This window comes from Hemitrygon akajei, chromosome 5 (assembly GCF_048418815.1).
Source record: "Hemitrygon akajei chromosome 5, sHemAka1.3, whole genome shotgun sequence".
Taxonomy (NCBI): Eukaryota; Metazoa; Chordata; class Chondrichthyes; order Myliobatiformes; family Dasyatidae; genus Hemitrygon; species Hemitrygon akajei.
This window is the reverse complement of record NC_133128.1, coordinates 11,776,576-11,800,198: the sequence shown is the minus strand read 5'-3', so window position 1 is coordinate 11,800,198 and position 23,623 is coordinate 11,776,576. Positions and strand designations below refer to the sequence as shown.

Sequence of the window (23,623 nt, the reverse complement as noted above, 5' to 3'; positions counted from 1 at the left end):
TGATATTAAACCCGATTCAGATTCTGATCCAGATGAGGAGAGTTGACTCATTTTCCTGCCTTCTCCTTCTAACTTTTGATGACCTGACTAATTAAGAACCAATCAACCTCTGCTTTAAATATACCCAATGACTTGACCTCCACAGCGGTCTGTGGCAATGAATTCCACAGATTCACCACCCACTGGCTAAAGAAATCCCTCATCTCCATTCTGAAGTGATGTCCTTGTATTCTGAGGCTGTGCTGTCTTGTCCTAGACTCCCCAAATAGAGGAAACACCCTCTCCACATTCACTCTATCTTGGCCTTTCAATATTCAATAGCCTTCAATGAGATCACCCCCTCATTCTTTTAAACTCCACCGAGTACAGGCCCACAGCCATCCAACACTCCCATGTTAACCCTCACATTCCTGGAATCATTCTCAAGAACCACCTCTGGACCCTCTCCAATGCCAGCACATCCTCTCTTAGATAGGGGGTCCAAAACCACTTACAATACTCCAGATTTGGTTTGACAAATGCCTTAGCTTTACATCCTTGCTATATTCTAAAGCACAAGCCAATGACTTTCCAAAAGCAGTCTCAGAGGTATCCGGACATGGAGAAGCAGCTGCTGAAACTGGCTTAACTGCTATTTTTGAACAATATCATTCTACCCTTGTGATATTAAGAGAATAGCTGACTCCTTACAGTTATACAGCAGGGAAAAAGGCCTTTTGGCCCACTAGTCCATGCCAACCAAGATGCACATCTAAGATGGCTCTCTGGCTGCATTTGGCTCATAAACTTCCAAACCTTTCCTATCCATGTACTAGCCCAATATTTTTGCGGGCTGACACCAACACACCATGGTTGGTTGTTAATGCAATCTACACATTTCACTGTATGTTTCAATGTACAGGTGATAAATAAACTTGAACCTTGAATTTTACCTCGGTCATTTCCATTGGCAGAACATACAAACCACCCTGTGTAAAAAAAGTTACCCACCCCAGGTTCCTACAAATCTCACTCCTCTCACCTTAAACCTGTAGTTCTTGATTTACCAAACCTGTGATTAAAAAGTGTGTAGATTTATTACCAAAGTACATATATGTTGTCATATCATCTTCTCGATGCCCCTCATGAACTTATGCACCTCTATAAGGTTACCACCCTGTCTCCTACATTCCAAGGAATAAAGTCCAAGCCTGTTTAACATCTCCCTGATGTTAGGCCCTTGAGTCCTGACAGCATCTTATAAATCTTTTCTGTACTCTTTCCAGTTTAATAACATCTGTCGTATAGCGGGGCAGCCTAAACTGATCACAATACTCCACTTATCCCTAGACCACTGAGTCTTGTACACCCTTACACTTGCGTTACATCTGCTTGTTCTCGCTGCCAACATGTAACACCCCCAGTCCTGAGCCTGGAACTGCCACTTGTTCACCAGTTTACACCAGCTCATCTACTCTTTTTTCAAATCCTGTTTTTGAATCTGGATGTTACTGTTAATCCCACACATTTGCTGCTCTGGAGCTGAGTGGCTGGCTGGCTATCTCACACGGCTAATACGAGTCCACTCCATGGATGGGTCTGGAATCATGTACTGGATGAGTTTGAGATGCTTAATATATCAGCCATGATGGAACTGGGGAGCAGACTCAATGGGCCAAATGGCCTAATTCTGCTTCTCTATCTTATGGATGAAGACAACAGTTCTCATCCCCAAATGACATCAGTCACCAAAAGCACTCTCTATGACAATCCTAAACAAGAGATTCTGCAGATGCTAGAAAGCTTGAGCAACACACAAAATGGTGGAGGAACTCAGCATCTATGGAGGGGAATAAACAGTTGCCATTTTGGGCCATGGCTCCATAGATGCTACCCAACCTGCTGAGTTCCTGCAGTATTTTGAGTGCGTTGCATGACAATCCCGTGTTTTGTGTTTATTATTGCTAATGACTGGACTGCACTTCTTTTAATCCCAGATGTTCAGTGGCTGATGGAACATTTATTTTACCTGTAGAACAATACAGAAAGAGATTATTCGGTACCCAGGAACCATCCCGGCTCCCTGGGGAACAATCCCTTTGAGTGTAGTCACTTCCCATTCTCTCCCACCTGCCCATCAACTCTCCATTTGCCCATTGTTTTATGATTAACTCGCTAACTCATGCGTCTTTGGGATGTGGAGGGGGATGGGGTAGGGGGGTGGAGGCTGGCCAGAGAAACAGGAACATTCAGGCAAAACCCACGTGGTTGCAGGGAGAATGTGCAGCTCCACATGGACAGTACCAAGAGGTTGGGATTAAACTTGGACCTTTGGAGCTGTGATTCTACCCACCACATACTGTGTTGCTCTTAGGTCTCGGGATTGTTCGTGCAGGGCTCTGGTTTACTGTTCTGCCACCATCCCATGGCTCACTCTCCCTCCCAACCCTTCTGCAGCACCGAGACCACCGCTACCATTGAGCAGAAGCCTGAAGTCCCATACCACCAGGTTCAAGAACAGCTACTCCCCTTCAACGATTTGGATATTAAACCAATCTGCACAACCCCAATGATTAACTCAGTATAGCAACGCTGTGACCACTTTCTCTACAATGGTCTCTTGTTCTAATTCTGTTCTTCCTTGTGCAATATTTGTATGATTTGTTTCTCTTGTGAATGTTGTGCATTTGATGCTCTGTGCCCGTGATGCTACTGTAAGTATTTTTTCATTGCGCTTGTGCATACAAGCAATGGTGCATGTTACAATAAATTCAACTTGTAATTTGACCTGGGAATTGCGCCCTAAACATGAATTAATATTAAAAGCAGCAGTTCCAGCACTGGTCCCAAGGAGCTCCACCTCTCTCCTCCACGACTCACTGCTCCTTCAACTAATATTAACGAGAGGTCAGGCAGATGGTCATTGAGGAATGTGAATGCCTCTGGTTACACATTCAATACAGTCACTGCACATTAGTGTCCAAGTCAATGTCAGGACACCGTAACCATCAATACCATGGTTTTCCCTCCACCGCATGGTCCATGTACCGGTTCTGCATTTGATTTTCAATGGGAAAACTAATAACCAAATCCTTGTTAGCTTGGGCAAGGGGTGAGTATGGGTATGGCAGCGATGTGAAATATTACTTCCTTAGTTTGCAATCCAGAGTTAGAAAAAACCTTTCCAATATTAAATCTGAATCTTTGAATTAGGAGGGTGAATACACAGTCTATATCCCAGACTGCTGTGGTTCAAGGCATCTCATCATCTTCTCAAGGGCAGGGAGGAATGGGTAATAAATGCTGGCATTGTCAGTGACACCCAGATTCCAAAAGTGTTTTCCAACTGTGGTTTCCAGATGAAGGGAGCCAGCCCATAGATGCTGCCTGATCTGCTGAGTTCCTCCAGCATTTCATGTGTATATGTATTCCAACGTCTGCAGAATCTCTTGTGTTTAAGATGACTGTGGTGATTCACCTTATTCTGAAATCTGGTTTTACTAAGAACAAGTTTGGAACAGTTGAATTTCCATTGCTTTACTAATGCAATCACTTTAGTGGGAGGAGTGGATAAATAGTCATGGAAGGATGCCAAAACTATATAAGCACTACCCTTGACACTTTAAGAAGCATCTAGAGGACAAAAGAACTTGCAAAAATGATAACATTACAATTCACTTAAAAATGTCATTGCTTAATATCAATCACAGAGCACAGAATCAGGCCCTTCAGCCCTTCACTTCCATGCTGACCTTTTCAAAGTAAATTTATTAGCAAAGGACATAGGTCACCACATACTACCTAGAGATTCATTTTCTTGCAGTCATTTACAGGAAAATAAAGACATACAATTGAATGAAAAACTATACATAAACAAAGACTGCTGAACAACTAATAAGCAAAAGATGATAAATTTTGCAGATAAAGACTAAACAAATAATACTGAGAACTTGAGTCATAGGGTACTTAAAGGGGAATCTGCAGATTGTGGACTGAGTTCAGAGTTGAAGTGAGTGAAGTTATCTATGCTGGTTCAACATCCAAAGTTCTAAGTAAATTTATTATCAAAGTATCTAAATGTCACCATATACAATGTATTTGGTTAATTGGGCCATTGGTTGATAGGAGCAGCCACTTATTTAGGACAACTCTTAAAGAACAAAACCTAATTGAGAAATAGCCAGGATTCCTTTTGATTTTTTGGGACACTGCGCAGCTTAATTTGGACAGGAGACTGTTGCTGAATTAGTGTCATACGTGTGCACTTGTGTGTCCGTTAAACACCACAGCATACTTTGAAAGAACAGTTTAAAAATAGCATCAAATGTGTGTACTGTGTTAAAAAAAAACAGCAAATTTTGTCATTGTTAGCTAGTGAGCAACAAGACAATTCAGAACAGGTTTACACACTGCGGTTTCTGGCTTGGAGATGCCAGAAACAGTGAGAGTAAAACTGAAACGATTTCACTAATTTCACTACTTCATCAAGGTAGGAACAATGAAGAATTTGAAGGTATTGAAAATCATCTTCAATGTTACAATGAAAATGAAGATTTGGAGGATGCAATTGTCAGAAACTGCACAAAGGCAGTACATTTTCTACACCAAGGTATCGGTGCTGATTTTGTTCATTTACAGTCAAAAGAACACAACATCATAATTCATCCTTTGATAACTATAGGGAACTAATACACAGTTTTATAATACTGTAGTAGTATTGATAGTCTTCCAATTTGTTCTGCATTTCTTTTAAATATACAGTTGTTAATCAATTAAATGGTAGTTTGTCTTTTTTATATACCATTTAAACTATTTCTGTGAAACTTCACCAAATTGGGACAGCTGCTTAATTTGGTCAAACTGATTGGTCCTATGTGTCCCAATTAACTGGAATCCACTGTACTACCTGAGAGTTATTTTCTTGCAGTCATTCATAGTAGATATAAAGAAACAGTAGTATTACTTGAACGGGTTCAGGAGTGTGGTCATTTACACTAATCCATTCACCTATACGTTGTCTAGTTAAATATCTGTCCAAACTCTCCTTAAACAGTTTCCAGCACCTCCTCTGGTAGCATGTACTGGATATCGACCATTATGCAATAATCTAATTGCCAGGATCTTTAAGTTTTTTTATTTTTTTTAAATTTTGAGATACAGTACGGCAACAGGCACTTCTGCCCCAACAAGCCCACATTGCACAATTACACCCATGTGACCAATTAACCAACAAACCTGGAATGTGGGAGGAACAAACTTGTTACAAACAATGGCAGGAATTGAACCCAGGTTGCTGGCACTATAATAGCATTACACTAACTGCTATGCTACTATGCCACCCCTATCAGCCTCCAATCTTAAATCTATGTCCCCTTGTTTTAGATGCCCCAGCATGGAAAAATTATTTTGACTGTCTACCCTATCTATGCCCCCATCGGGTCACCCCTTGGCTTACTTTGCTCTAAGGAAAACAAGCCCAACCTATCTATTCTCTCCACATCACCAAAATCCTCCATGTTACATACAAAATGTTTCCAATAGTGGCAACATCTGGGAGTGGAGGCTCAGCCTCAGAATGGAAAGATGTCCCCTAGAACAAAGACAAGAAGAAACTTTTTCAGCCAGGTGGTGAATCTGTGGAATCTGTGGAGGCCACGTCACTGGGTATATGTAAAGCAGTGGTTGATAGGTTCTTGATTAGCAAGGGCATTAAAGGTTACGGGGAGAAGTCAGGATACTGGGGTTGAGAGGGATAATAAATCAGCCATGATGGAATGGCAGAGCAGACTCGATGGGCTGAATGACTTAATTCTGTTCTTATGTCTTAGAGTCTAACATCCAAGTGAATCTCCTCTGCAGTCTTGCCAGTGCAATAACTTCCTTTCCTATAGTGTGGCAACCAGAACTGTACAAAATATTCCAATGCAAATCTTTTTAATAAAACATTGAGGGAAGGGATGGGGGTTGACGTGTGGGTTAGTAGAAAAGGAGGATGGAATAGATGAGCAGGTAGCCCTGGGGTTGTGGCGCAAGGAGTGGAGACAAAAGAGAACAGGCACCCAAATAATCAGGGTGGGGATTATCCATCCCAGCCTTCTCCTCTCACTGTTACTGTCCTGCAGTCCACTTCTAGGGGTGATGGACTTCACAGTTGGTACATTTTTCTTGAGAGTGCGGGTTTTCCTCCGGGTACCCTGTTTCCTCCCACTGTCCCATTGCAATTAGGCTAAGGTTAAATAGGTTAGTTAGTGGGCTGGGTCGCTCCAAGGGCCAGAAGGGCCAGTTCAGTGCCCTACCTCTAAATCTGGGGTTCCCAACTTGGTGGCCACGGACCTCTTGATTAATCGTATTGGTCCAAGGCACAAAAAAAAGGTTGGGAAACCCTTGCTGTAAACAGATAGAATAAACAACACAAACCTGCGGAAACAGCGAGTGTGAGGTGGAGGTTTCTGTTAGCAAGGGTTCCTCCAAGCGCTTTAATGAGAAATTTAAAACGGCTGGCAAAACAGCGTCACTAGCTCGCAGAGGGAATACGGCCATAAGTTATCCGTCATGACACAATGCACTTGACTGGCACAACATGTTTGTGAACGATTGCGGAATAACATTCGGCAGAGGACGCTTCAATGAGCTCGGCGCCCCTTTAATTTCGCAAACACGTGCTCCATGCTTGCAAGCGATAGAGCAGTGTTTACAAACATCTCACTGCCTCGCATTTGCTGGTTCAGGCTGACTTCGTCCGCAGGCGCTTTCCAAGTGCTTGCTACCCCGAAACGGAGGGATGGGCAGCGGGACATCAGTCAACTAAACATTGAACTCGGGACCCCCAAGGGCATGTCCATCAAGCAGCTTGACAGATGACAGCCAGCAATACAATTTATTTTCAAAACCCCGTACTAGAACATCACAGCACAGTACCAGACCGCAGACAGTCAACATTTCGGGTCGTGTCTCTTCATCGGGACTCGAAAGAAAGGGGGAAGAGAGAGCCGATATTAACACGTGAGGGGAAAGGGCGGGTGATCCAGGTGAGGGGGCTGGTAGGCAGATGAGGGAGAGGGGAGACCGGTAATGATGCAAGAGGCGATAGGTGGAAATGATAAACTGCTTAAGAAGATGGAGCATAATAGGAGAGGACAATGGACCACGGAATAAAGGGTGTGGAGGGGAATCGGAGGAACTAATGTGTGGGCGGTGGGCAGATTGAAAGGACCGGGAGGGGAAAGAGATGGGGTGATAGGACTGGTGGCATGAGGGAAAAAGGCGAGAGGAGATGGGTTACAATACCTTGAGATAGTTCACTACATTAAACACAGAACATCACAGCACAGTACAGACCCTTCGGCCCACGATATTGTGACGACCTTTTAACCTATTCTAAAATTAATCTCACCCTTCTCTCCCACATAGTCCTCCATTTTCCTATCATCTGTGTGCCTAACTCAGAGATCCTGAAATGCCCCTGGGGTATCATAAAGGTTATTTTTGAAGCGATTTTGTAAATTGGTTGGAGGAAAAGCAATTAATTAATTCACCAGGAGATTAATAACTATTTTACAAAAGTTAACCCCCCCCCCGCGCGCGCACACACACACACACACACACACACAAATCTTTAGTCAGTGGGGGCAAAGGGTCAGACTCCTTGGGACTAAGTGTCCTTTTCCCGCCAATGCTCCAATCCGCTGTTACACAGGGAGCGTTCTCAAAGCAGACAGCAGAAGCTGCACGTTACTGGCACTGGGCAGGGGTTTAAGGACACGGACCAGGGGTTAAGTGGCTTACCTCTCGGGTGAAGAGGAGGGCAGCATCGTGTCGCTCTGTCTGCCCATCCGTCCCGCCGTACCTGGCATGCTGCCACTTACAGAAACTCTTCAGGGTGGCCGCGGCGTTCTTGTCGATCTGCGGCCCTTCGGCCGCCTGGCTGACCACAGTGATGTTGACCACGGATAGGCGCACGGAGTTCTCGATGCTGGCGTGGCCGAAGAGCTTGGAAGCGATGGAAGCCAGCGACAGGAGGTAGTGCTGGATGTTGCGCCCGTACTTGCTGGACATGGATGCGTCGGCCACCAGCAGCAGCTTCACGTACCGCGGCCGGGACACCGAGCGCTTGGAGCGCCCGGGCTGTTTCTGCTCTCCCGGGCTGTCGGAGGAGTTGGGATGCTGCCCGTCCTTGTCACGGCTTTCGCAACGGCTGGGCTGTGCCAAAGTCTGGAACCTGAAAGCATCCCTGGCGAAGACGTGAAGCACCGGCTCCGAGCCGTCACCGAATGCCCGATGGCCCCGGGAACCTATGTCGGTCAACGGGCTGATGGTGTAGCGCGATTTGCCCAGCGCGAAGAAACCGTTCAGTGCCCCGCACACATTGAAGACGGCAAGCGACACCGGGTTATTGTCCACCGTCCCCCGGTAGTAGCAGCGGCCGCTCGTCCCATCGTCAAGCTCCAAGCCCCCCACGATGGAGGCGCCGAAGCGGGGCGAGGTGACAGCTTCGTCTCGCTGCAGGTCCAGCAGGAACCTCTTACCGTCTGCGTACAGCATGTAACCGAGCTTGCCGTCCCCCGCGTAAATCCGATCCACCGCTTGTACTACCCCATTTCTCCTTCTCCATCCCGGTCGCAGGGGGAACAGATTGCGCTCGGCGTGCCTCTGACTGGGAGCAGGCTGCACTCCCGCAAGGCATAGCACCAGCAGACTCCACAAGGCGAGCAACAACATTGTCCGCAGGCAAAGCAGGGTATGATTTAAAAAAAATAAAACGCACCGGTCGATAGATAGTTATTCTCAAAGCTAAATTATGAAAAACAAGTCTCTGCAAACTTTCCAAGTTCCCAAATTTTTTTTGTCTCGCAACTGGAGATGCGTCAAAATGTTTATTTTGTACGTAAAATTCTTTGCAAAGCGGCTGTCACCTCCCCCTCCTTCACTGCGAACCAGCGGAGAAGGGAGTCGAGTCTAAGACAGAAGGCAGAGTACCATTGAATTTATAGCGGAGTTTTCAAACCGGCACCGGCTGTAACAGATCGTCACCGTTGCGTGTTAAAGGCGAGGTTCCCATCGCGCCCTCCCCCTTCCTGCAATATCCTGGCGGCGACCCAATCACCGCTGTCCAAACAGCGTCACCCATTTACTTAGGCAAGATACGGTTGTGAAAGCGTCGCGGGTTCTCGTTCACCCGAACTTGGAGACGTAGCATGTTGATCGTCATAAACGATCGTAATATGTGGATCATTGGGTCAATTAGGAGCTATTATTTATTTACTTCCAGCGGACAGTAATTTTGAAGGAAGGTTTATTGGGATAAATGATAGAAGGAATCATCTGTTTCTCTCTCGCTCTCTCTCTGTGCACCTGCACGTATTCTTTAATCTCACTGCAAGTTCACAAAGGCACCAACATAAAAATGTTGGGGAATTTTTAGCCTGTTGTTTTTCTTTGCTCGTGATCCCAGCATGTGCAATCTCCCAGGACTCCCGAGTTGACAGGGGAATTGGCTCCTGGAATTTTGTCTTCTGAAAGCGGGTTGGCATCTTTAGCGCACTAAATGATGTGGGATGGACATAGCGAAAAACAACAGGTGAAGGCACAAATAACACGACGCTTGCGTAGCTGCGGTTTATGGTAATATTACCGGAGCGTCATAGACCCGGGTTCCCTGTAGGGACTGCACGTTCTCACTATGGGTTTCCTCCAGGTGTTCCGGTTTCCCCCCATGTTCCCAAAGATGTATGGGTTAGTAGTTAATTGATCACATGGTGTAATTGATCACATTGGCCTGGGAGGGCCTGATAGCGTGCTGTATCTGTAGATAAAATAAAGAAAGACAGGTGCACGGATAAGAAAGGTTTAGAGGTCGATGGACCAAATGGAACTGGCTTAGGTGGGCATTTTGTCATGGTCGAGATGGGCCGAAACGCCAGTTTCCGTGCTGTATTACGCTATGACTCTGTTCGGAAGCTCTTAGGACTGCGGACAGAGTCATAGCTTGAGTGCGAGGTGCCTGGGGCGTAAAGAAAACGTCTCGTGGTGGAGAAACTCTCGCTATTGGATTTCCCATTTGCTGAGCCTGGCATGACGGTATGATGTATCCCCACTTCACTCTGCAGGTGAATCCCGGCCCCGAACAGCAACAAGAGTAGGAACCTCCGGGAAAGGGCAGGTCATGAGACCGGTCCTTTTATGCAGACCACAATGAATCTCTTCCTACCCCCTTTCTGTCCACTCCTCAGCGTTCTGTAGAACCACCTGCGACAGGATATCTTTCATTCTCGTCCGAGCCCGTCTATAGTTTCTGGGTGAGAATTTGGGGAATGTGCAAAACATTACTTCACTTGGAAGGAGATGTTTAAAAATGTAGTTTTTTCCCAAATTGCTGGTGAGCGTTAATGAGCCTTTTGTCCATTGTCCTAGCCGCATCCAACCTCAGCCACCTGGTTGTGGTCCCTAAATGCTGGCCATTGAGCTAAAGTAACACACACAAAATGCTGGAGGAACTCAAGAAAGAGAGTGCAGTCGACGTTTCGAGCCGAAACGTCCTGCCGAAGGGTCTCGGTCCGAAAGGTCGACTGTTTACTCTTTTCCACAGATGCTGCCTGGCCCTCTGAGCTCCTCCAGCATTTTGTGTGAGTCCTCGGATTTCCAGCGCCTGCAGATTTTCTCTTGCTTGTCACTGAGCTGAGGTGGCAGGCTTATTCTGTTGACAGAACAACTGCATGTACTGAAATATATGGAATTATTTGCGGTTCAATCTATTTTACATACACCAAATCCAATAATAAAAAGAATCCTGCACAGTTATATTTAAGAAATTTTAATAGCCGAAATTATTAATCGGTGGAATGCTCCAGTATGGATTGTGGTGTAATGTCCTCAGTCCCCAGTAGGGAGCAGTGTTCATAGACTGCGTGCGGGAAACGCAGGTTTAAGTTTGTACGTACGATTATTCTGGTGTAACTTCTAGCATCACTCTGCCTACACATAGAGAGAAAACGCACGAGTTTAAGATGTTCATCTATGTGTCCATAAGACCATAACACATAGGAGCAGAAGTAAGGTCATTCGGCTCGTCGATACCACTCTGCCATTTTCTTTCTCAACCCCATTCTCTTGCCTTCTCCCCGTAACCTTTGACGTCCTTACCCATTAACCTCCGCCTTTAATATACCCAATGACTTGGCCTACTCCGCGACTGTAGCATTAAATTCCACAGATTCTCCACAATCTAGGTAAAGAAATTCCTTCTCACCTCTGTTCTAAATGGACATCCCTCTTTTCTGAGAATGTGCCCTGGGTCCTAGACTTCCTCGCTATTGAAAACCTCCTCACCACGTCCACTCTATCTAGATCTTCCAATATTTGATAGGTTTCAGTCAATCTAGCAAGTAGAGGCCTAGAACCATTAAATGCTCCTCATACTTTAACGCTTTCATTCCTGTGAGCATTCTTATGAACCTCTTATGGACCCTCTGAAATGGCAGCACATGCTTTCTTAGATGGGGGGGGGTGATAGGGGGGTAAAACTTCTCCCAATACTCTAAGTGAGTTCTGACCATTGCTTTATAAATCTTCAGCATTACATCCTTGTTTTTATAATCATTCTATCTGTCTGTCTGTCTATCTATCTATCTATCTATCTATCTATCTATCTATCTGTTTCTTGACCCAACTGCTGTGTGTTTGTGTATTCCTGTGTTTGGAAATGGACACACAAGATATAAACAATGTTAGGTATCAGTGGTGAATAACTTGGACACAGTTGCTGGGATTTGCTCCTTTTTGACCTCTTGGATTCATTTGGCAGCTGGGACATCAGTGCTTGCAAAAGGAACAGAGGAAGAATATTGAAGGAAATTACACTGCACGGGTAATAATTTGAAGAATTCTCCTAGGAGGAAAGGAAATAAGAGAGGCCTGAAGAAAATTAGAAGGGAACTAATTGGGTTGGAGATCATATACATGATCCTCTTCTCCTAGCAAGGTTTCTGTTTCTTAATTTATGATTAATAGGCATAGTCAACATTTATTGCATGTCCCCATTAGTCCATAAGACATAGGAGCAGAATTAAGCCATTTGGCCCATCAAGTCTATTCTGCTATTCAATCACAGCTGACATTATCCCTCTCAAACCATTCTCCTGCCTTCTCCCTGTAATCTTTGGCACCCCTGCTAATCAAGAACTTTTCAACCTCCACTTCAGTAAATATACTCAATGACCTGGTCTCCATAGTTGTCTGTGGCTATGAATTCCACAGATTCACCACCCTCTAGGTAAAGAAATCCCTCCTCACCTCTGTTTTAAAGGAATATCCTTCTCTTCTGAGGCTGCCCCCTCTGGTCCTAGACTCTTCCCCTGTAGGAAACATCCTCCCAATGTCCACTCTATCTAGGCCTTTCAATATTCAACAGGTTTCAGTGAGCTCCCCCCCCTCCCCCATTCTTCTAGATTCAAACAAGTACAGATTCAGAACCATCAGGCACTCCCTGTACATTAACCCTTTCATTTCCGGGATCATTCTTGTTAATCTCCTCTGGACACTCTCCAATGTCAAGACATCATTTATTAGATAAGGGGCCCCAAACTGCTTACAATACTCCGTGTGTTCTGAGCAATGCCCTGTAAAGCCTCAGCATTACATCCTTGCTTTTATATTCTAATCCTCTCAAAATGAACGCTAGCATTGTCTTTGCTTTACTTACCACCGACTTAACCTGCAAGTTAACCTTCAGGTAGTCCTGCACAAGGACTCCTAAATCCCTTTGCAACTCCGACTTCTGAATTTTCTCTGTTTAGAAAATAGTCTACGCTTTTATTCCTTCTACTGAAGTGCATTACCATACGCTTCCCTACACTGTATTCCATCTGCCAATTCTTTGCTGATTCTCCTAATTAGTCCCAGTCCTTCTGCAGACTCCCTGCTTCCTCAACACTACCTGGCCCTCCACCAATCTTCGTATTGCCCACAAACCTAGCCCCAAAGTCATAATTTTTGTCATCCATATCACTGAGATATAATGTGAAAAGGATTGGTCCAAACACTGACCCCTGTGAAGCACCCCTAGTCACTGGCAGCCAACCAGAAAAGGCCCCCTTTATTCCCACTCTTTGCCTCCTGCCAGTCAGCCAAGCTTCTGTCCATGCTAGTAGTCCATGAAGATGTGGTGATGTACTTTCTTGATTTGATGTGGTTCTGCTGGTGAAAAGGCTCCCACTGTATAGCTGGGGAGGAACTTAATGAATTAAACCCAGGGACCACAATAAACTTGTAAAATATTTCAAAGTTGGAGTTTATTGTCATAAGTACAAGCCTGTAGAACATTATCACAGGCACAAAGCATTTTGGACAAAACATGCACAAGAAAAAGTCAAATTATACATAAATAAGAAATGATTTTTTTTAACAAGAAATAACATGATTAGAAAAAAGTATAACAAAGACTATTGTAGTGCAAAGTGGTCATAGGATTGAGATACTAGGGTAGTGATTAGGGTTCTGCCAGCTGGTTCAAGAACCAAATGGTTGAAGTGAAATAGCTGTTTCCACACCTTGGGACTTCAGGCTTCTGTATCTCCTGCCATGAGAAGGTATGAGAAGATGCTGTGGCCCAGATAGTGGGGATCTTTGATAAAGGAATTTGCCTTCTGTAGATATGGCTGATGGTGGGAAGGGATGTGCCCATGATGTTTTGGGCAGTCAACTATTCTTTGCAGTTTCTTTCATTCCTGTGTATTTGAATTGCTCAGCCTGACCATGGTGTAACCAACATATTTCCATGTTTGGATAACACACAGGAAATGTTGGAGTATTTAACAGGTTTCACAGCATCAATGGAAGGGAATAAACAGTTGACATATACAGCCAGGAATAAACTATTGATGTTAGGATCCTAGTTAGGAAGATGGTTATCTTGTAGGTAGTGGTGTTCCCCCTATACCTGCTGTCTTCGTCCTCAGAGTCGTAGAGTCATAGGAAAGTGCAGCACAGAAACAGGCCCTTCTGTCCATCTAGTCCATGCCAAAGCCACTTAAATGCCTACTCCCATTGACCTGCACCAGGACCATAGCCTCCATACCCCTACCATCCCTGTACCTATCCAAACTTCTCTTGGATGCCAAGATCGTGCTCACATGCACCACTTGTACTGGCAGCTTGTTCCAGACTCTCACGACCCATTGAATGAAGAAATTTCCCCCTCATGTTCCCCTTAAACTTTTCAACTTTTACCCTTAACCATGACCTCTAGTTGTAGAACCACCCACCCTTAGTGGAAAAAGTCTGCTAGTATTTACCCTATCTATGCCCCTTTTAACTATGTAAACCTCTATCAAATCTTCTACGTTCCAACATATTCAATCTTTCATTTCGAGTCCTCCAGACCCGACAACATCCTTGTAATTTTTCTCTGAATTTTTTAACCTTATTTACATCTTTCCTGTAGGTAGGTGACCAAACTGCACACAATACTCCAATACTCCTCAGCAATGTCTTTTACAACTTTAACGTAACATCCCATCTCCTGTAGACAATACTTTGATTTATGAAGGTCCAATGTTCTAAAAGCTCTCTTTACAATTCTATCCACCTGTGATGACTCTTTCAAGGAATTATGGACCTGTATTCCCAGATCCCTTTGTTCTACCACACTCGTCAGTGCTCTGCCATTCACTGTGTAAGACCTACCCTGGTTGGTCCTACTGAGGTGGTTGGTCCTTGGTGGTAGACCAAGTTTGGGAAGTGTTGTCACTGTGGTTCAGGCCAGTACCTGAGGTGTATTTTGTAGATGGTACACACTATGGACTCTATGCACTGGTGGTGGAGGGAATGAATATTTTGCATTGAGACAAACAAGTGGGTTTGCCTTAACCTGGATGTTGTGAAGCTTCTTGAGAGTTGCTGGAACAGCACACCCATGCAAGTGGAGAGCGTACCATGCCCTGAGGAACTCTTGGGGTGATGTCATGGGACTGGGAAGATTGACTGAGAACAACAACAACCAACTTGCCTTGTGTGAGATATGACACCAAATGTTGAAGTGTTTTCCACTTGATGGCCATTCACCAATTTTACCAGATCTCCTTCCTGTCTTGTTCAGTTAGCTGTTACCTTGTGGTCAACGGGAGTCACTCCTATCTTCTGGTCAAGATGGTGCTGAGATGTCTATTGATTTTATAGCTTAGACAAGTGTTTTTTAGATTTTGTAGGGTTGGTTATGGGGATATTGTGAGGAGTTAAGGTTCAGATTAGGGTTTAGGGACAGGAATGAGGGAGAGTTATAGGTCAGAGGTAATAATGAAGAGTGAGGATAGGAGCTGGTGTTTGGAGTGTTCCATATTCAAAGGTCGGCAATCCTGGATGTTGGATAGGCAGGTGCTGAGGAGAACAGCAATCCCCAGGTTGGTAAGTTCTAGGTTGAAGGTTCATATGGGTGGGACTCACAAGGGCTGGTGACCAATGTTCCCACTAATTTGTAATGACCAATGTGAGCAAAAATCTTGTGCTGAGCAATTTTTTGCCCTGTGACAACATGGGTGCACTGAATAATTTCTTCAATAAAAACAGTTTAAATAAGCCAGTTCCATAAACTTCACATTGTCAATACTGTCCACATCAGAAAATGGAAAAGGAAATGTGATTGTGTTTGATCGTGAAATATATGTAACATCTCAACAAGGCAGAGGATGTCAACTTTCTGTGCGCTAGTAGCAAAAGATGTGTGTGTGTGCACTGGCGCACGCCTTAGAGGTAACATTGCTGGTGACCACCCCCCCCCCCCCACAAGGTCGCTGGGGTTGGAGGTTCGTGTGAGGCTGGAAGTCGAGGCTTGAAGGTCATACTTGTGATCCTGGGGTTAAGGCCTAAAGGTCAAACTTGTGATCAGTGAGTGCCGGGGTGGGGGAGGTGTCAAGGCCTGAAAGTCAGTCTTGTGATTGGCAAGTTCTTGGGTTGTTACTCAGAGGTTGGAGAAATCCAGAGGACAATGCCAAAGATCAAAGTCCAGTGAGTACAGAGGTAGAAACTTGAAGGCCGGAGGTTGAAGTCAGTGAGTCTGGAGGTGGAACATAGGACATAGAACATAGAAATCTACAGCACAATACAGGCCCTTTGGCCCACAATGTTGTGCCAACCTTGTAACCTACTCTAGAAACTGCCTAGGATTTCCCTACCGCATTGCCCTCTATTTTTCTAAGCTCCGTGTACCTATCTAAGAGTCTCTTAAAATACCCTATTGTATCCGCTTCCACCACCGTCTCCAGCAGTGCAATCCACAAATCCACCACTCTCTGTGTGAAAAACTTACCACTGATGTCTCCCTTGTACCTACTTCCAAACACCTGAAAACTATGCCCCTCGTATTAGCCATTTCAGCCCTGGGAAAAAGCCTCTGGCTATCCACATGATCAATGTCTCTCATCATCTTATACATGGCCTGAAGGTTGAAGCTCTTGGTTTTCCTTGTCAGATGTCTGCAAGTCTGCTAGTTCAGGGCCAAGGACTGGAGGCCCAGAGGTGGCCTGTCCTGGGGCTGAAGGCTTGTCTGTGTGTGTGAGTGGTTTGTTTTGCTGTTGTGGTCCTTTTTTTAAATTTTGTTGTTGTTATTGTTGTTGCTTGCGCTGTTCTGCTGAACATTCTGGGCACGCGATGCTGGTACTGGAATGTGTGGCGACACTTCAGCCTGCATCCGGCACATCCTTGCGATGTTTGTCGTTAATTGCAAATGACACATTTCACTGTTTCAATATACGCCTGATAAATAAATCTGAAACTGATCTGATCTCACCTCTCAAACTCTGGTTGACTTTTGAACCAAGGCTATGGTGAAATTTAGAGCCAGACGGAGCACTCCAGCCTCATCTATTTAGAAAGGTGTGTGTGTGTGTGTGTGTGTGTGTGTGTGTGTGTGTGTGTGTGTGTGTGTGTGTGTGTGTGTGTGTGTGTGTGTGTGTGTGTGTGTGCATGTGAGTGTGTGAGTATCTGTGTGAGTATGTGTGGGTGTGTGTGTGTTTGTGAGTGTGTGTGTGTGTGTGAGTGTGTGTATGTGTGTGTGTGTATGTGTGTGTGTGTGTGTGTATGTGTGTGTCTGTGTGTGTGTGTGTGTGTGTGTATGTGTGAGTGTCTGTGTGTGTGAGTGTGTCTGTGTGTGCATGTGAGTGTGTGAGTATCTGTGTGAGTATGTGTGGGTGTGTGTGTGTTTGTGAGTGTGTGTGTGTGTGTGTGTGTGTGTGTGTGTATGTGTGTATGTGTGTGTGTGTGTGTGTATGTGTGGGTGTGTGTGTGTTTGTGAGTGTGTGTGTGTGTGAGTGTGTGTATGTGTGTGTGTGTGTGTGTGTGTGTGTGTGTGTGTGTGTGTGTGTGTGTGTGTGTGTGTGTGTGTGTGTGTGTGTGGAAAGAGCTGGAATGCCTTTGGCTGATGTGGTGTTTTCATGTGCTACAATATTTCTGTGGTCTGGTGGGAATTTCTTCGTCTCCTTCTGCCAGATGACAGGAGAAGCACTGCTAGCCAATTTTTGAGAACCAATAATAACCTGCTCCTAACATGGAATAATATTGTTATCCTGATAGTTTCTCTGGTCTCATTTGGTTTTAAACCATTTTAATTGCACTGAGAGAGGAAGACAATTCTTGGGCTGTACTCATAATTCAGAAGTTCTGCTTCACAAATATCCCTATGACTACCCTGCTCCCAAAAATTCAAAGTTCATATTAAATTTATTACCAAAATGCGTATATGTCACCGTGTACTTCCTTGAGGTTCAATTTCTTGCCGGCATTCAAAGGAAAACAAAGAAATACAATACAATTTATGAAAAATTACACAGGAAGACTGACAAACAACCAACATGCAAAATAAGACAAACTGTGCAAACACAAAAATAAGTAAATAAATAATACTGAGTACATGAGGTGTAGAGACCTTGCAAGTGAGTTTGTAAGTTGCAAAATCAGTTCAGAGTTGAGGAGAGTGAAGTTATCCACGCTAGTTCAGGAGCCCGATGGTTGGAATTCATGTTGCTGACTCATGACTGCACTGCCAGATTCAGCTCAAATTGCATCATCAGACTCACTGATGATACTACAGTGGTTGGACTCATCAGCAACAATAATGAATCAGCATACTGAGCTGAGCTGGAGAGGTTGAGAACATGGTGTAAGAACAACAACCTATGTCTCAATGTGGATAAATCCAAGAGATGATTGTGGACTTCAGGAAGACACAGGTTGACCAGTCTCTATTGCACATTAGTGGTTCTGCTGTGGTGAGAGTGAAGAGCACAAAGTTCCTTGGTGTGTACATAATGGACAATCTAACCCGGACCCACAACACCTCTTCACTAGTCAAGAAGGACCAGCAGCATAAACACTTCCTGAGGAAATTGAGGTGTGGAAGGCTCCCATTCCCATTCTAACAACCTTCTCCAGGAGCACCATCAAGAGTGTCCATTACGGCTGCATCATTGTGTGGTATGGATGCTGTAAGGCATCGAGCCTCAAGGCCCTCCAGAGGACAGTGAAAACTGCCAAGAGGATCATCGGAGTCTCCCTCCCCCCTATTTGTGACCTTTACCAGGAGTGCTGCAGACGAAGTGCCCAAAGCATTGTTGAGGGCCCTTACCAGCCTTCCCAGAATCTCTTTGATTAACTGCTGTCAGGAAGGAGGTACAGAAGCATCAGGACTCGGACTACCAGACTGGGTAACAGCTCCTTACCTCAGGCTCTGAGACTAATGAATACCCTGCCACCACCGACGTCTTGCACTAGGACAGTGAGCTGTTTACTACTTATCCCTGTTGCACTTTACTACTCACATTTTGAGTTATGCTTTACTAACTTATTTATAATGTGATATTTTGTTTTATGCGCTATGTGTGATATATGTTTTGTGGGTGCCCCGTGGTCTGGAGGAACGCTGTTTCATTTGGTTGTATATATGCACAGTCAGGTGACAATGAACTTGAATTATAATTGTTCCTAAACCTGGTGGTGTGGGACTTGAGGTTCCTGTACCTCCTTCCCAATGGCAGCAGTGAGAAAATAGTATGGGGATGTGGTGTAGAGTTATAGCATAATATAGCACAGAAAGAAGCCTTGCAGCCCAACTCGTCCGTACCAAGATGACCATCAGAGCTTGTCCCACTTTCCCGCATTTGACCCATTTGCCTCTAAACCTTTCCTATCCAGTGTTTTGTTATTCATGTCTTTACCTGTTGTTACCTTTAACTTCAGACTGTTTATGAATTTACCAGATAAGTGAAAAAGGAACTAGTGCTTTCCCAGTGTATATGACAAATAAATAAACTCTTCTTGGGCTATTCTCAGATACAGATAGTGATTTTAACCAACGCTTTGATGACATACTCTGCCATCTTCATCAGGGATGATGCCTGGCATGTCTACCACCGGACTACCTCATCCAAATCAGAAGAACCAGAAGAGATTCCTGTGGAACACCGCTCATCATCGATCTCCAGGTAGAATGTGTTCCATCTAATATCACCGTCTTCCTTCTGTGGGCAAGCTAATTCTGAATCCACACAGCCATGTTTCACTGGATCTCATGCTTTATGCTTTCTGCTTTCTGAATGATCTTACTGTGGGGAAACTTGTCCAAATCCTTACTAAAATCCATATACATCACATCACTCTCTACCCTCTGTTTTGTCATGCTCTCAAAGAATTCAATCAGGCTCATGAGGCATGACCTGCTTCTCAGAAAGCTAATGGACTCTGTTTTCTGTAAAATAGATTGTTTCTATAAATCATGCACCCCACCAAATCTCCAGCTCTTTGACTAAACCTGTATTACTGAAGGATAGTCTGTCCTTCAAAACAAACCTTTCAAAATTATTTGTATCCATTTAGAAAATAAGACCATAAGATATTGGAGCAGAATTAAGCCATTTGCCCCATCAAGTCTGCTCCATCATTTCATCATGGCTGATCCAATTTTCCTCTCAGCCCCAATCTCCTGCCTTCTCCCAGTATCCTTTCATGCACTAACCAATCAAGATCCCCAGTGGCCACACATTTTAATTCTACTTCCCACTCCCATTCTGATATGTCCATCCATGGCCTCCTCCACTGTCGTGATAAGGCCAAACTTAGGTTGGAGGAACAAAACCTTATATTCTGTCTGGGTAGCCTCCAACCTGATGGCATGAACATCGATTTCTCAAACTTCTGGTAATTCCCACCCCTCCCACAAATTCCCACCCCCTTGTCCCTCTCTCATGTTATCTCCTCGCCCGCTCATTGCCTCTCTCTGGCCCTCTTTCTTCTTTCTTCCGTGGCCTACTGTCTCTTTCAGCAATCAACTTCCTAGCTCTTTGCTTCATTCCTCCCTGTCCAAGTTTCACCTATCGCCTGGCATTTCCCTCCTCTCCCCTCACCTTTCAAATCTTCTCCTCAGCTTTTTTTTTCTCCAGTCCTGCTGAAGGGTTTTGGCCCAAAACATCAACTGTACTTTTTTCCATACATGCTGCCTGGCCTGGTGAGTTCCTCCAGCATTTTGTGTGTGATACTACGCCTTGGTGCTATTGGCACGGGTGACACGTTCATGTTTCTTTTGTGATTGACTCTAAAAGAAGTCAAGATGGTGCCAAACTACGATCTTCATCAAGATTCAAGGAAACAGCTCTGGCTTAGTTGGTTTCTTAGGTTTTGCTTCAGTTTGTAGGGATGGTTTGGGGATGGAGGGAGGAGTTAGGGGTCAGGGTAGGGAGGGAGGAATGGGGCTTGTTTCACTGTTGTTACATTGTGGCTTGGTATGTTTCTGTTCTGTGTTGTTCTGCTGAGCGTGCTGGGCATGCTATGTTTGCACCGAATATACAACCATAGTGCCGTAAGCCCATAAGATATAGGGGCAGAATTAGGCCATTTGGCCCATCGAGTCTGCTCCACCATTTCATCATGGCTGATCTATTTTTCCTCTCATTCCTGATCTCCTGCCTTGTCCCTGTATCCCTTCATGCCCTGAATAATCAAGAATCTATCAAACTCTGCCTCAAATGTACATAAAGACTTGGTCTCCCCTGCTGCCTGTGGCAACTAATTCCACAGATTCACCACTCTCTGCCTAAAGAAATTCCTTCTCATCTCTGTTCCAAAAGGATGCCCTTCTGTTCTGAGGCGGTGTCCTCTGATATTAGACTTTCCCATATTAGGAAACATCCTTTCCACATCCAATCTAACAAGGCCTTTTAACGTAAGCATTCGATAGGTTTCAATTAGGTGTGACGATCGTGGGCTGTTCCCAGCACATCCTTTGTTGTGATGGTTGTTAATGAATAAGATGCATTTTGTTGTATGTTTTGATATGTGTACATGTGATAAGTAAAACTGAATGTGAATAATTGAAGAAGAATGGTGTAGTGAGGGTATAGATATTCCTGATACTGTACCCATTCTGACACTATTAGTCTAGTTTTGAGATTTAAGTTTGAACAGTGTATTTGCACGTGTAAAATCCAACTCTACTCAGGATTCTGAGACTTAGCCTTCTCTTTTATCACTGTACTAATCTTAGAAGTGACTGGAAATTTTCTAAACATTATATAATTCACTTGACACAAAATTGGTTGCACTTCACATGGCGTGAGATCCCTTTAGACAGCTGGTCGCCTGTTCAGAGCTGAAACTTGAACTGATTCTAGTTTTACACCATATTTATCAAACTGCCACCAAGGTACAAGTGTTTCACCACCAAGCCCTGAAATCTGAAGTTAATGGCCCTCTGTTAAGTGGTGGGGTTTAAAGCTTGGTTATGCATTCTTACTGAAGTGTACTCAAACAATTTAATTAAAGAAATTATAACAATTTTTTTTAGCAGCATCACACAATCAAGTGTTGCTGGAAGATCATCAATTCAGTGAAAGATGCCCCTTAGTTTCCCTGAGCTCGTTGATGTTCCGGCATGGTGAGATGTCCGTAAGGGAATGCTGCTGACTGGCATTCCCACATTCCAGACTGTGGGAGTACATGCTGAGGGACGCATTGAAGCTCGGCGCAGCCAACACAAGAGTTTTGTGGGGAAGGACCACAGCCTAGGCTCCTTCCGCAACTGGCATTGAGGGGTCGATTCCAGCAGGAAAGCCACTCAAACAGCGGAAGTCGTGAGTGGCAAAGGTGCTATCCTAACACTACCATGTATAGATCCAGCAGAAACTGAATGCATTGCTCATTATACCATAAGATATACGAGCAGGATCAGGTCCTATGACCCATCAAGTCTGCTTTGCCATTCTTGGCCAGAGTGGCATGGGAGTGTAGTGGTTAGTACAACGTTTTACAGTACCAGTGACCCGGATTCAATTCCCGCTGTTGTCTGTATGGAATTTGTACATTCTCCCTGGGACTACGTGAGTTTCCTCCCACAGTCCAAAGACAGACCGGTTGGTAGGTTAATTGCTCATTGTAAATCGGCCTGTGATCAGGCTAGGATTAAACTGGGGGATTTGTGAGCATCTCCGCTCAAAGGGCCGGAAGGGCCTGTTCTGTGCTACATCTCAATAAACAAACAAATAATAAATAAATAATGTTGACTACTTATTCCGCTCCATGGATGCTGCCTGACCTGCTGAGTTCCTCCAGCACTTTGTGTGTGTTGCTCTGAACTTCCAGCATCTGCAGAATCTCTTATCTTTATGGCTGATTTATTTTCCATCCCAACCACCATAGTAAGAATACTAAGAATATAAAGTGCTTTGCATGGTGCTAATTCCTTTTTATATATGCTTATTATGAATAAGGTTTATTTTGGAAATATATATATATATAAAGATACTCACAGTCTCAGAATCTCTCAATGACAGATTGATCTATGTATCTAACATGTAGGAAGAGGAGAAGGTCATAAATCCTCTTGAGCCTGTGCAGTAAGATCTTAGCCGATCGGACTATTGCATTCAAATTCTTCATGCCTGATTTCCACAGCTCATGATTCCCCTGTAGTCCAGAAATCTATTTCAGCCTTGAACATATTAAATGACTTGGCATCCACAGCTCACTGGGGTGGAGAATTCCAAAGATTCCAGCGACAGAAGGCTGCAGAAGAATTGAAATGCCATGGAACTTTATTAGAAGAATTAGCGATAAGCTATGGACAGGTCTGGGTTACATCTAGTGTGAGGACTGAACGTGATATCATAGAATTTCCACAACACCGAAAGAAACCATTTTAGCTATTGTGTTCATGCCGACTTAAAATTCATTTAAAGATTAAATTAAGCTGGAAGGATCAAAGCAGCTTATTGCATAAAGCGAGTTCTCTTGGCCAATTCTTTTAGATGGCGAAGTACAGTAGGATAAGGCAGCCTCTAAAATGGGTAGTTCAAATTGCCCAACACATCACCAACACCGACCTGCCCATCAGCAAAGTGAATTTTCAAAGTACATATATGTCACCTAATACAAACTTGAGATTCATTTTCTTGTGGGCATTCACAGTAAGTACAAAGAAAACAAACTGAATAACAATAATAAAAAAAAGCAATAAATAACAAGAACATGAGATGAAGAGTCCTTGAAAGTGAGTCCATAGGTCATGGGAATAGTTCAGTGCTGGGGCGAGTGAAGTTCACTGAAGTTATCCCCTCTGCTTCAGGAGCCTGGTGGCTGATGAGTAATAACCTGGTGATGTGGGTCGTGAGCC

General features: G+C 44.3%; 1 protein-coding gene and 1 long non-coding RNA gene across 2 annotated transcripts in view; one reads left to right on the top strand and one right to left on the bottom strand.

The window, feature by feature from the left end:
* The window catches only part of adamts5 (ADAM metallopeptidase with thrombospondin type 1 motif, 5 (aggrecanase-2)), a 59,693-nt gene extending 50,741 nt beyond the window's left edge, over positions 1-8,952 (bottom strand). Inside the window, exon 1 of the mRNA XM_073044833.1 lies at positions 7,765-8,952. Within this exon, the coding sequence (XP_072900934.1) occupies positions 7,765-8,697 (933 nt within the window). The 5' untranslated portion in view covers positions 8,698-8,952. The remainder of the gene's footprint in view (positions 1-7,764) is intronic.
* Positions 8,426-22,481, top strand: LOC140727487 (uncharacterized). The gene is made up of 3 exons (XR_012098868.1): positions 8,426-8,716; positions 19,294-19,445; positions 21,800-22,481. It is a non-coding gene; the product is annotated as an uncharacterized lncRNA (long non-coding RNA).
* The last annotated feature ends 1,142 nt before the right edge of the window (positions 22,482-23,623 follow it).